This window comes from Chiloscyllium punctatum, chromosome 8 (assembly GCF_047496795.1).
Source record: "Chiloscyllium punctatum isolate Juve2018m chromosome 8, sChiPun1.3, whole genome shotgun sequence".
Taxonomy (NCBI): Eukaryota; Metazoa; Chordata; class Chondrichthyes; order Orectolobiformes; family Hemiscylliidae; genus Chiloscyllium; species Chiloscyllium punctatum.
In genome coordinates this window covers 90013133-90027996 of record NC_092746.1, presented here as the reverse complement: position 1 = coordinate 90027996, position 14864 = coordinate 90013133, and the positions used below count along the sequence as shown (strand labels likewise).

Genomic DNA, 14864 nt, shown 5'->3' with positions numbered 1-14864 from the left:
TCAGCCCTACTATGTTCACAAATTTGATGTGGTCTGCAAATTTTGTAATGCTGCTCTCCACACTCTTGTCAAGATTGCTTATTAAAATTGAAAAGACGAATGGTCCTGAAACTAACGTTTCGAGAGGACCTGTCCATGGAAGCCTGAAGCTAAAATAAATGCATCCAGCATTAGTCTTTTGCTTTCTGATACCAAACCAATTTCATATTCAGGCCATGGCTTTGCCCTTAATGCTGTTGACCTTTTAATTTCATTAAAATATATATGCCAATCCTTGAGTTTGTGTTATAATTGATCTCCTGTTTTGATTTAAAGCATCATCTTAACGCTTAGTTTGTACTTTTTAATGGACAGGAAATGTATTTCATGAAGGAAAGAATTTAAAAAAAGCCAGGATAGATAACCTGACAATAGGGATAGTTCTTAATTAGAGATCACATTGTAGTAATTTGGCTTTGAACAGTTGAACTGCTAGGCCTTGTTGAGGTATTGCATCAGTTGTTGAGCCATGCTTGTGCAGAGAAATTATCATGTGGAGTGCATTAGTTAATGAAGTTATTGAAATAAGTTTGAGAAATAAAATACTTTCACAATTCTGTGTCATTGCTATTTTAGAGTTAGTCAGTCATACAGCATAGAAACAGGCCTTTTGGCCCACCATGCCTATGCCAACTAACAAATACCAAAATGCACTAATTCCATTTACCTGCAAATTGTCCATAGCTTACTATGTGCTGGTATTTTAACTGTTCATCCTGATGTTTTTTAAATATCATGGGAGTACCTGCCTCCATCATCCTCTCGAGCAGCATGTTTCTAATTTTACCATCCTTTGAGTGAAAAATGTTTGCTCAGATCTTTTCTTAGTCACTTGCTCCTCACCTTAAATTTATGCCATGTGGTCTTAGACACATCAGCCATGGGGAAGAGATTCTCATGATCTACTCTTAATTTTCTTAATACCTCAATCAGATCTCTGCTCAGCCTCCCTGGCTCCAAGGAAAACAAACCGAACCTATCCAGTTTCTCCTCATAACTGAGACTTTTTCATCCCAAGCAACATCCTGGTGAATCTCCTCTGCATTCAGCTTTTCTGATTGTGTGACAACCAGGCGTCACACATGACTTCATCTGGAGCCTAATTAATGTACCATAAAGTTGTAAACAAGATTTCCTATATTCTACAGTGTGGCTAACGAAGGCAAGCATCTAGTTCTGAAGAAGGGTCACAATGCAAAGGATTAACTCTGCTTTCTCCTCACAGATGTTGCCAGACCAGCTGAATTTTATTGTTTCTATTTCTGATTTCCAGCATCCATTCAGGTCTTTTTTCTTCACCACCCTGCCTATGTGTACTGACACCTCAGGGATCTTGGTCTTGTGCACCAAGGCCACGTTATCCTTAGTACTTCTTAGGGCACTACCATTCACTGTGTCTGTCCTTCCTCTCTCAGACCTGCCAAAGTGCATTATGTCACACTTATAAGGATTGAATTCCATCTGCTATTGCAATGCCCAATTTAGCAGCTGATCAACATCCGACTGTAGCCTGAAACCATCCTCCTCATTATCAACAATACAACCGAATGTTGTCATCTGTAAATTTACTAATTATACCTTCTACATGCACATCGTAGTAATAAATATATATATATGACAAACAGGATCTGAGCACCAATCCCCGTGAACACCACTGGCTTCAATTAAATATCCCTCCACCATTGCTCTTTGCCTCCTATTTGCAAGCCGGTTTTGGCTTCCAGTTTGTCAACTTGCCTTGGACCTCATGGGCTGTTAACTTCCATGCGGGACCTTGTCAAAGGCCTTGCTGAAGTCAATATAAATCACATGAAGTACACTATCCTCATCAGTATATTTAACCACTTTGTCAAACAACTCAATCAGATTTGTTCGATCGAATCTCTGTCTGACAATCCATACTTACTATTCCTAATCAGTACCTGCCTTTCCAAGTGTTGATTCATCCTGTGTTCAGAATTACTTCTAATAATTTCTATTAAAAATACCTTGATTGTCTGTTGAGTCTTTCATCTGTTTGAATGCTATGATAGTTTCACTTCTTTCATGCGTAAATCACAAAACCTTTGTTTTGAGCATATTTCTAGCTAACACCCATTGTTACAGCTAACCTGAGAATGCAACTTTTAAAAAAAGGTTTTGTGATTTACACATGAAAGAAATGAAACTATCATGGTATTTGAACAGATGAAAGATAGACAATCAAGGTATTTTTCAATGTATAATTTCAGTTACATCACACTGTAAATTTTTGCTATAAATTCTGTGCCTTAGAATTGTGTCCTCCACTATCACCTGACGAAGGAGCGGCGCTCCGCAAGCTAGTGAGCTTCCAATTAAACCTGTTGGACTATAACCTGGTGTTTTGTGACTTTTAACTTTGCACACCAGCATCTCCAAATCTGCCACTGATGTCAGACTAACTGGGTCTAGAATTACCTGATCAATTGCCACCCTTCTAGAACATAGGAACCACATTAGCTATCATCCAGTCATCTGGCAGTTAATCTGTGGCCAGCAAAATATCTCTGCCAGGGTCTCCATTGCCTCCCATAGCAGCCTGCGATATATCTTATCAGGCCTTGGGGATTCATGCATTTAATGCCTGTCAAAACATCAAATACCTCCATGTTATTAATCAGAACATGTTCTAGAATCTCACTATCCCAACTGATATCCCAGGCTACCATGATTTTCTCCTCTGTAAATACAGATGAGAAGTAACGATTTGAAACCTCACTCATGTCCTCTCGTTCCTTTGCTTTCTGATGGGTCCCACTCATTCTTTGGTAATCCTCTTAGTTTTAACGTACTACTAAAAAGCTTTGGGGTTTTTCTTGATCCTATCTGCCAAAAGATATTTTGAGGTCTCTCCTCACTACTTGCAGTATATTCTGCCTTTCTAGTTTGTAATAAATTGAAGTGTGATGGGTTCAAGGTTGTAGTCTTCACTATGACATTAATATTATTTGTGACAAGCTGTTCCACTGGTCTGCAGTTGGTCAAAGGAGTATGTTCGCTTCCTAAGTTTGAATTCCCAGCAACACTTTAAATGTAATCAAGAGCAAATTAATTTTACGGAGTCATGTTTTGATTGTAAAATTGTTATTCCTTTCAGGGAACATCTACAAATGACAGAAACATTCGCTCACAAGTTGACATAGGTGAGAACATTGACTGAACTAGTCCACAGATAATCTTGCCTTGCTGCTGAGTGCAAACCTGATATTCCTGTGTGACATTTTGCTGAAGGAATCATGCCAGCGTTATCAACAGGATCTGGAAATGATACAGGTATGGAAACTCAGTTTCAGATTTGGGAACCTCCTGGATTTAACTTGAATTTTGCTATGATTATCAGTATTTGTGCTGAATTGTGCAATTTTGTTTCACATTGGAGGGGGGAAATTAGATCAAAAGGGTAGTGTAAATTCTGAAGGATTACTCACCTGTAATAACAGAGTGGGATTTATTTCTCAAGAAAGAAACCTGACATCTGTTCCACAGACTTGTTTGTGCCTGCACCTGATTATATCATGTGCAAGCTATGGAAAGTAAAGACAAGAATCTTCTAGAAGCAGAGGAACTGATGTGGTCACCTCTAGCTTCCATTAGTGTTTCTTCACCTTTGTAGTTCAATGTTCTTTTGGTTTGTCTGAAATGTTTCTGTGATCACAAATTTCAAACTGATGTGACAGTTACATGCCAATCAACAAAAGTGCTGTGGTACTTCAGTGCTTTTGCTGTTTCTATCCAATGCAGCTCCATTGATTGTTTTTCTCTCTATATACCCACCCTTCTGCATTTCCTGCAGTTCCAGTGAAGTATCTGAAAAGTTGCAAAGGCTTTTCTCTTGAATGGAGGTCATATTCTGAAAATACACATTTTAATATTTTAGCTAAGTTCTTCCTTTGCAAGAGTTCGATATTTTTAAAAGTAAGACTGTGTCTGAATTGAAAGGTTGCACAAGCTGACCTTGCATGCTTCTGATGAGAACGGCCTTAGATAAGTTTGTTCTCTACTGCAAAACTGTAGGCACTCCATCTTCAAATTGTCCGCCTTTAAAAATACTTTTGAAATATCTATAATGCCAATTAACGTACAAAGTAGATTTTTTTCAACCTTTCAAGACCAGACAAATTTTTGTATTAAAATCTGACTGCAAGAAATTATTGAAGTGTAGCAAAATGCAGATGATCACAATGTGACCTCAAGTTTGCCAGGAATCCCTACACAACTTGAACCCAGATGCATGACAGCATATCAGTTGTTATACTTGTAGATATCTTAAAGGAGCAGCTGTTGTTTGGGATTTTGCAGATAGTAACTGTGAATGAGTGAGTTCTTCATACCAAGTGCTTTAATCATGCTTCAGGAACTTACAAAAATGAAGATTAAGTTTTTTGATCAAAACTTGAACTAAAATTTCCAGGTAAAATCAACTGTGCAAAGCAGCACTATCCATCCTGTAATTTTATTTCGGAACACAATATTGTCAGAGCAATGCAACTTAAAGAAAGTAACACCTGGCGCTGATATGAAGGTACAGCCTGTCAATGTGAAGAGTAGCATGATCATTTAGTGATTCATGTAATATATTAAGTTGCATTGATATCAGCCAAGTTAGTTCTAGTCTTGACACATTTTGTATAATAAAATGAGAATAAATGTGACAAGGTTTAAAACTGTTCATAACCTGCTTCTGTGAAATCAAAATTACTTAGGAGCGGTGAGGAAACTTTTGGAGGTCGGTGTGGATTTGTTAGGCCAAATGGCCTGATTCCACATGTAGGGATTCTATGTTAATAGAAAGATATGTCTTATTTTGAGGGGATTTGAATGTAAGAGTAGGAAGATTATGCTTCATTTTTACAGGGCATTGGTGAGACTGCATCTGGAGTTTTCTGTATCTGATTGGTCAAAGTACTAGTCACTGTACTTTTGGAAGGATGTTAATATTTGGGAGCAGTTAAGAGAAGGCTTCCTGCACAAATACTTGGAATGCGCAAATTGCCTTAAAAGGAAAAGTTATCCTGGCTAGGCCTGTGTCTCTGGAATTTCCAAGAGTCAAAGGTTATTTAGCTGAAACACGTAAGATTCTTAGCGAACTTGACTGAGTGGATGTTGTAGGGATACTTCCTGTTATGGGAGATTCTGGAGCTAGGGGTCACAGTTTAAAAGTAAAGCATTGCCCATTTAAGTTGTCAGAGAGGAATAATTTTTTTTTCTCCTGAGGACTGCACTTTCGAGGAACTATGAACCTGTACTCCAAGGTCTGTTCATTTAGCAACACTCCCCAGGATCTTACCATTAAGTGTATAAGTCCTGTTCTGATTTACCTTTCCAAAATGCAGCACCTCGCATTTATCTAAATTAAACTTCATCTGCCACTCCTCGGCCCATTTGCCCATCTGATCAACATCTTGTTGTACTCTGGGGTAACCTTGTTCGCTGTCTAGTACACCTCCAATTTTGGCATCATCTGCAAACTTACTAACTATACCTCCTATGTTCACATCCAAATCATTTATATAAATGACAAAAAGCAGTGGACCCTGCACTGATCCTGGTAGCCTTCCACTGGTCACAGGCCTCCAGTCTGAAAAGCTACACTCCACCACCACCGTTGAACCAGTTCTGTATCCCAATGCTAGTTCTCCCTGTATTCCATGAAATCTAACCTTGCAAACCTATCTACAATGAGGAATCTTGTCGAACACTTTACTGAAGTCCATATAAATCATGCCCACTGCTCTGCCCTCATCAGAGATTTGCAGGAATATAGAGTTGAGGTCTAAATTTGATCACCCATAATTTTACTGAACGACTTGGCTTGAAGGGCCGAATGGTCTACTGTTGTTTCTTGTTTGAATGTTTGTAGAAAAGATTTCTGATTATCAAAGTAATGCTCATTTGGACTGAGTCTGCATTCTAAACTTGTAGAGTTTTTTTTATGTTTTGATATTATTAGTAATACTGATTTGTCGGGCAGATTACAGCAATAGAAGTTGCACAGGAGTTTTGCAATCAGCTAATTTTGATTTTATTGCAGCTATAATTGAGCTACAGGTGGCACATAGTGTCATTTCACGCATATTTTGATTTCTCTCTTTGACAGCATTGCATATGTACTATATTTCACCCATCATACAGAATTGAGGACTGATTGATTTGTAGCAACATTCACCTTTATTTGACAGTGTCAAAGTACAACAGAGCCCTCCAGAACATTCTTAAACTGTGCCTTGAAAGAAGAAAAAAGGTCATACTGACTTTTTGCCCAAAACAGAGCCTGGTACCTTTACAGCCTGTTGCCTGTGCTGAATTTTAACTGTCTACTCAACATCTAGTGGTAATAAAATAAAGAGTTTTGCGTACTTCAGAGAGCTGTGTCAGGGATTAATGAGCAACTTTATGTTCAGTTGAAATTTGCTGCTGTTTGTTGCAGTCGATCTTAATGAGCTAGAATTAGTTCCCTAAATTGTGAAGCTAACATTGCTACTGTTATTTGTCTGTAGAAGATGCAGCAGTTTCAGGTGAGGCGTGTGGATGTGGTTAAATGTTAATGTACAAAGATTGCTATCAGAATTCTGCCAATATATCTATGAAAATGATATTCTCCTCTCAACTTCAGCATTAAAAATGCATTGAATGATGCCAAGTCACTGTATTTGTGGAGTAGCTGAGCACCAAACCCACTGCAGAAAATTAGGACCTGTCATTCCAAATCCCATTTTAGAAATGTGAAGATTGTAGTGTTGCATGGTGGAGAAGAAGCCACCTCCCTGTGAAAAGAAGGGCAAGTTATTTCTGGCAGTCCTTACACTTTACAAGGATATAATATCAAGTGGTTGGTGTCCCATTCGTTTTGGGATTATTTTAGTTTACAGTATTGGCTTCTGCGAGCTCATATTGCAGAATCTTGCTTGTAGTTGAGAATGGGTTATTGCTGAGGAATGCCATAAACTCCACCCACAGTGATGTGTAATGTGGACTCAGGCAGAACACCTGAGGATCTTGAAGGAATGTGAATGAGCATCTGGATCTCCTGAAAGTCTCTAACAATGTAATTAGTGTAATCTGTTGCTAACATGCAAATAAGTATTTCTTGTTACCCACAAGAAACTCTTTTCTAGTTTCACTAGGAAGTGGTTTCCTCCATTACAATAGGCAAAGTGGGTCCTCTAGTATCCTACATTTTGAAGGTTTCTGCCACTATCCTCTTTATTTGTGATTCCTGGGATTACAGCTTTGTGTATGAGGAGAGATTGAATTGATTGGCCTTGAGGTTACTGGAGTTTAGAAGAGGAATCTTACTAAAACTCTCAAAATTCTCAAAGTGCTAGACAGGATGAAGGCTGGAATGATGTTTACCCTGGCTGGGAGAGGCAGAGCATTTACCAACAAGGGGTCATGATCTCTAGATGTGGACTGAGATGAAAAGATATGTCTTCACTTAAATTGTGGTCAACCTGTGGAATTCTCGAACACAGAAGGCTGTGGAGGATAAGTTACTAAATATATTTCGGACGAATAGATTCTTCGAGGCTAAAAGTGTGAAGAGGTTTGGGCAGAGAATGGGAATATACTGTTGAAATCCAAGATTAGCCATGTTTACCGGAGGCATAGTTTCTGTATACTGAATGGCCTACTCTTAATTTTCATGAGCAGCAGCTCATACAGCACATGGCCATACCACACAAGATGTTTGCTGTTGTCTTGTATTCACTTTGGTGATGCTCTATTTAGGGTGCTCTATTTATTAATGATATGAATCCGGCTACCAGGTATTGGTAAACGCGTATACCATTAAAACTCTGGAACAATCCTCAACGGCTGAAAATACTGTTTTTGATTAGATTAGATTACTTACAGTGTGGAAACAGGCCCTTCGGGCCCAACAAGTCCCCACCGACCCTCCGAAAAGCAACCCACCCAGACCCATTCCCCTACATTTACCCCTTCACCTTAAACTACGGGCAATTTAGCTTCGACAGTTCACCTAACCTGCACATTTTTGGACTGCGAGGAAACCGGAGCACCCGGAGGAAACCCATAAAGACACTGGGAGGACGTGCAAACTCCACACAGACAGTTACCTGAGGAGAGGAATTGAACCAGAGTCTCTGGAGCTGTGAGGCAGCAGTTCTACCCACTGTGCCACTGTGCCGCCCACAAACTTGCTGCAACTGAGCTTGTTAATTGGCATCAAAAATGTTAAGACTACACACAGTTGAGAATATTATTAGCCAGTGATGTACATAATTCTTCAGTGAAAACACGAAGTACTGGAAATACTCAACTGGACAGGCAATACTAACTGTTGCTTGAAGAGTTTCAACACTATTTTCAAATTTCCAGTATCCACAGTAGGTTGTGTTTATATATGTTAACTTAATCTCCAGGTACGCTCTCTGTCAAGGTTCCTGTTTGTTTGAATGGCATTTATCAACAATTATTGATTTTTAAAACTCTCACATCAAGTTTTCATTTTGGTCATGAGGGATTTTATTTTGCCTGAATTAACTTCAACACATATTAGAAGTGCTGTCAAACAATTTAAGGAAATTACAAAAAATGAAATCGCATTTTGAAGAAAGAGCTGGAACTCATGTTGTGCCTTTCACAATTTCAGGATATTCTGAATTTTGCCACTAATAGTTCGTGATGTAGCTTTGAATTGTTGTAAGGATGGCAAATATGACAGGCACAAACAGCAGGGCACTGAAGAATTGGTTGGTCTATTCTGTTTGAGGGAGAAATGTTGACAAGAACAAGAGAAGCTTTCTGCTCTTTTTCAAATTATCCAGTGGGTTAATTTACGTCTAATCAAGCCAGACAGGGCTCCTGTTGGTGTCTCCTCTGAAAGCCAACTCCCACTGTTGCTTCGTACGGCACTGAAATACTAGCCGAGGCCATTTCTGTTGAGTTGGGTATGCATCCAGGATCTTCGGACCCGAAGCATTATCACTGGCCAACATTGACATTGCTACTTGGCAAACAGTAAATGTATAATGTCCTGATCACATCATTTAAATACTTGAATTAGAAATCTGAAGGATTTTGAATGCAAGGTACTGTTTTGTGTATAAATATAATATGTTTCAATTAATTACTTGAAGCATTAACATGCTGAAATTTGTACTAAAATATGCACGTTGCACCACACCACAGCCACATTTTGAAACTTCTTTCGGTGGCATTTGGCGATTTAAATATTTCTTCATCTGAATTGAGTCACATGATGAACACGTGATCATAAATTCAACATTTGCCCAAAATGTTTGCCAGTTTGAGACTGATGCCAAATTTGTTTTCATGCCCTTTTTAACTGCTGCTGACACCAAAAGCTGGTCTGACCTGCAGCTCCTCAGCTGGGACAGTTTGAAAGTTGACTAATAGAGATGGTCACCAATTTGCTGAATTAGATGTTCCTGGGGTGCCAATAATATGGCTGTTGACCTGGTGCACTTTTGCTTTCGGGAATTCAAGACTTTGTAGAACAGGACTGAGAATGCTTGGTTCAAACTGCAACCACTGAGAGACATAGAGCCGTTGGGTCATGCAGTTTAGAAGCAGGCCCTTCAGCCTACCGTGTCTGTACTGACCACCAAACTACGCTACAGAGGAACCTCGATTATCCAAAGGGCACAGGCGGGCAGTATTTTGCTTGGTTAATCAAATTCCGGATAATCGAATGCTGGTTAATGTAGTTTAGCCAAACATCGGGACGTTGTGATCTTGCCGGATAATCCGCTATTAGGATAATCAAATGCTGGATAGTCAAGGTTCCTCTGTAATCCCATTTACCTGCGCTTAGTTCATCATCTTTGATACCTTGGTATTTTAAGTACATGGTATTTTAAGTGCTTCTTAAATGCTGTGAGAGTATGTGCCTTACTACCCCTCACACAGCACATTCCATACTTCTACCAATCTCTGGGTGAAAAAATGTTTTCTCAGGTCTCCTCTAAACCACTTACTCTTCACCTTAACCTCGTACCATTGGGTCTTAGACACACCTGCCACAAGGAAGAAGTTCTCACAATCTACTCTGTTTATGCCTCTCATAATTTTGTATAACATTGCTTGGCTTCTCTGCTCCAAACAAAACAAACCAATTCTGTCCAGTCTCTCCTCGAAACTGAGATGTGTCCACCCAAGCATTGTCCTGGTGAATCTCCTCTGTATGCTGTCCACTATATCCATATAGTTACAGTGTGGTGACCAGAAATGCACCCAGTATTCCATCTGTGGTCTCACCAATGTTTTATAAAGTTGAAACAAGACTTCCTTGCTCGTATATTCTATGTTGAAAATGTGTTGCTGGAAAAGCTCAGCAGGTCAGGCAGCATCCAAGGAGCAGGAGAATCGACATTTCGGGCATGAGCCCTTCTTCAGGAATCAGGAAAGTGTGCCAAGCAGGCTAAGATAAAAGGTCGGGAGGAGGGACTTGGGGGAGGGGCGTTGGAAATGCGATAGGTGGAAGGAGGTTAAGGTGAGGGTGATAGGCCGGAGTGGGGGTGGGGGCGGAGAGGTCAGGAAGAAGATTGCAGGTTAGGAAGGTGGTGCTGAGTTCGAAGGTTGGGGACTGAGACAAGGTGGGGGGAGGGGAAATGAGGAAATTGGAAAAATCTGAGTTCATCCCTTGTGGTTTGAGGGTTCCGAGGCGGAATATGAGGCGCTCTTCCTCCAGCCGTCGTGTTGCTATGGTCTGGCGATGGAGGAGTCCAAGGACCTGCATGTCCTTGGTGGAGTGGGAGGGGGAGTTGAAGTGTTGAGCCACGGGGTGGTTGGGTTGGTTGGTCCGGGTGTTCCAGAGATGTTCTCCGAAACATTCCGCAAGTAGGCGGCCTGTTTCCCCAATATAAAGGAGGCCGCAGCGGATGCAGTAAATGTGTGTGGAGGTGCAGGTGAAATTGTGGTGGATATGGAAGGATCCCTTGGGGCCTTGGAGGGAAGTAAGGGCGGGGGGAGGTGTGGTTGCAAGTTTTGCATTTCTTGCGGTTGCAGGGGAAGGTGCCGGGAGTGGAGGTTGTGTTGGTGGGGGGTGTGGACCTGATGAGGGAGTCACGGAGGGAGTGGTGCCAGTGTAGCTGTGGAAGATGGACTGTTCCACATATCCTACAAAGAGGCAGGCATAGCTGGGGCCCATGCAGGTGCCCATGGCTACTCCTTTGGTTTGGAGGAAGTGGGAGGATTGGAAAGAGAAGTTGTTCAGAGTGAGGACCAGTTCAGTCAGTCGAAGGAGGGTGTCAGTGGAAGGGTACTGGTTGGTATGACGGGAAAGGAAGAAGCTGAGGGCTTTGAGTCCTTCGTGATGGGGGATGGAGGTGTTGGGGATAAGGCGTTGGGGACCGGGAAAGCGAAAATCATGGAGGAGATGGAGGGCGTTGGGGGTGTCCCGAACGTAGGTGGGGAGTTCTTGGACTGGCACCACCCCCTACCTTTTCCTCCGCTACATCGATGACTGTATCGGTGCTGCCTCGTGCTCCCACGAGGAGGTTGAACAGTTCATCCACTTTACCAACATCTTCCACTCTGACCTCAAATTTACCTGGACCGTCTCAGACTTCTCCCTCCCCTTCCTAGACCCCTCCATTTCTATCTCTGGCGACCGAATCAACACAGACGTTTACTCGAAACCGACCAACTCCCACAGCTACCTAGACTACACCTCCTCCCACCGTGCCCCCTGTAAAAACGCCATCCCATATTCCCAATTCTGTCGTCTCTGCCACATCTGCTCCCAGGATGACCAGTTCAAATACCGTACAACCCAGATGGCCTCCTTCTTCAAAGACCGCAATTTCCCCCCAGACGTGATCGACGATGCTCTCCACCGCATCTCCTCCACTTCCGCTCCTTCGCCCTTGACCCCCACCCCTCCAATCGTCACCAGGACAGAACCCCACTGGTCCTCACCTACCACCCCACCAACCTTCAGATACATCGTATCATCCGTTGCCATTTCCGCCACCTCCAAACGGACCCCACCACCAGGGATATATTTCCCTTCCCTCCCCTCCCCTCCCCTCCCGTAACAGCGTTCCAAAAAGACCACTCCCTCCGTGACTCCCTCGTCAGGTCCACACCCCCCACCAACCCAACCTCCACTCCCGGCATCTTCCTCTGCAACAGCAAGAAATGCAAAACTTGTGCCCACACCTTCCCCTTACTTCCCTCCAAGGCCCCAAGGGATCCTTCCATATCCGCCACAAGTTCACCTGCACCTCCACACACATCATTTACTGTGGCCTCCTCTATATTGGGGAAACAGGCTGCCTACTTGCGGAACGTTTCGGAGAACACCTCTGGGACACCCGGACCAACCAAACCAACCACCCCGTGGCTCAACACTTCAACTCCCCCTCCCACTCCACCAAGGACATGCAGGTCCTTGGACTCCTCCATCGCCAGACCATAGCAACACGATGGCTAGAGGAAGAGCACCTCATCTTCCGCCGAGGAACCCTCCAACCACAAGGGATGAACTCCGATTTCTCCAGTTTCCTCATTTCCTCTCCCCCCACCTTGTCTCAGTCCCAACCCTCGAACTCAGCACCACCTTCCTAACCTGCAATCATCTTCCTGATCTATCCGCCCCCACCCCCACTCCGGCCTATCACCCTCACCGGATCACCCTCACCTGATCACCCTCACCTTAACCTCCTTCCACCTATCGCACTTCCAACGCCCTTCCCCCAAGTCCCTCCTCCCTACCTTTTATCTTAGCCTGCTTGGCACACTTTCCTCATTCCTGAAGAAGGGCTCATGCCCGAAACGTTGATTCTCCTGCTCCTTGGATGCTGCCTGACCTGCTGTGCTTTTCCAGCAACACATTTTTACCTTTGATCTCCAGCATCTGCAGTCCTCACTTTCTCCGTATATTCTATGTCCCAGCTAATCAAAACAGCCATCCTGTTTGCCTTCATCACCATGTCTACCTGTGCTAGCACCTTCAGGGATCTATGGACTTGTATGCCAAGGTCCCTTTGCTCCTCAATACTCCCTAGGAACCTACCATTCATTGTGTGTATATCTTTGCCTGATTAGGCCTCCCAAAATGCAACACGTCACACTATTGCCCTTGCTCTCCCAAATTAGCAGCTGACCAACATAAACACCACAATTTCTGTGTCTTCTCATTATACCTTCAACACTCACATCCAAATAATTCACATAAATAACAAATAGCAAGGGTCCCAGCACCCATCCCTGTGGTACACCACTGGTCAGAGGCTTCTAATCACAAAAACAACACTCCACCACCACTCTTTGCCCCCTACTTAGAAAGCAGTTTTAGATGCAGTTTGCTAACTTGCCTTGGACCCCTTGGGTTTTTACCTTTCAGAGCAACCTTCCCTGTGGGACCTTGTCAAAGGCCTGACTGAAATCCAAGTAGACTGCACAATCCTCCTTAATATATTCAGTCACCTTTTCAACTAATTAGTTAAATTATTTAGACAGGATCTCCCTTCAACAAATCTGTGCTGGCTCTCCCTGACCAATCCTTACCGTTTTCAAATATTGATTAATCTGATCGTTGAGGAGTTTTTTCCCTACCACTGGTGTCAGACGAACTGGTCTGTAAATTACCTGGGCGCAAGTGAGGATTGCACATGGTAGAGATCAGAGTTGAGACTGTGGTGCAGGAAAGACACAGTAGGTCAGGCAGCGTCCGAGGAGCAGGAGAGTCGATGTTTCATACAATGGCCTTTCATCAGGAAGGGCTTTTTAATTGAAGGGCTTTTGCCCGAAACGTTGACTCTGCTGCTCCTTGGACACTGCTGTACATTTCCAGCACCACATTCTCGATTGTAAATTACCTGGCCTATCCCTGCTGCCCCTCTCGAACCTGAATTTCACTATTGGCATTCTAGAACTGGTATTGGGTCCTGTTGACACATTTAAGGCATATAACAGCAAGTTTAAGGCAGTTATTCTGGATAAATAGGTCAACTAAGTACACCTCTAGCTCAGATAGGGTGAACAGTTTGCTTTGTAAAATTTTGGAGGTTTTAGGAGTGTGAAATGATCAGCTGGAAATGTAATTTTTTCTCCATGCTATCAGTGCAAAGGAAACTGGGAGATAAATTTATTCATCAAATTCTATTTAAAATAATTGTCATCTATGGCATTGTCCACTACACTGTAGTTCTTGTCTCATTGAGAACCAGTATTTGATCAAGGAAAAGTAAGTCCAAACTTATAGGTAAAATAATCTTTCCTGACATTCTTCCAACAGCTATTGCTTTCAATTAAATAGGTTCCAAATGACTGTTAGTGCTTCAGCTTCTGTAAACTTAGGCCAAACTCCTAAACAGCTACTTCTGAGAAAACAGATGTTAACTATCCTCAAATAACTCTGAAGAATTTAACCAAATGTTGGTATATGTGGTTTATATTGGATAGTGCACCTTAAGTCGAATGAGGATCAACTGATCGTTCTTGTTCAAGTATTTTTATTTACAGCACTTGCAAATTTTTACAGTTAAATGGAACCAGACTTGTGTCTAGAACACTGAGAATTTGTGTGGTGTTAACATGCCATATATTCTTACGTGATGCTAGAAATTACAGCAAGGTCACTGTCTTCCTTCCAAACCAAAATTTTAAAGCAAAACAATGCAGGAGTTCTTACTAAAAGCATAATCAACTGAAAGACTACTACTGTACATTATGTTGAGCCAGCTCAGTGGAGTTTTAAAGCATGCTGTGTGTCTGTTTTTCATTAACACTATAAAGTTTTATAGTATTAGTCTGGCAGAGAGATATGTATTTGCCCTTGTTTTGCTGCTAATTTTGGAAATATTTCTTTTGGG

The 14864-nt window shown here is 42.1% G+C and overlaps 1 protein-coding gene across 8 annotated transcripts in view; it reads left to right on the top strand.

Moving 5' to 3' along the window:
- mpp7a (MAGUK p55 scaffold protein 7a) overlaps positions 1 to 14864 on the top strand; it is a 431085-nt gene that overhangs the window by 153809 nt on the left and 262412 nt on the right. For all 8 annotated transcript variants that reach the window (XM_072576030.1, XM_072576036.1, XM_072576032.1 and 5 more), the window contains one exon: positions 3158 to 3333. In XM_072576030.1, coding sequence (XP_072432131.1) covers positions 3297 to 3333 — 37 coding nt within the window. In that variant the 5' untranslated portion in view covers positions 3158 to 3296. The remainder of the gene's footprint in view (positions 1 to 3157; positions 3334 to 14864) is intronic.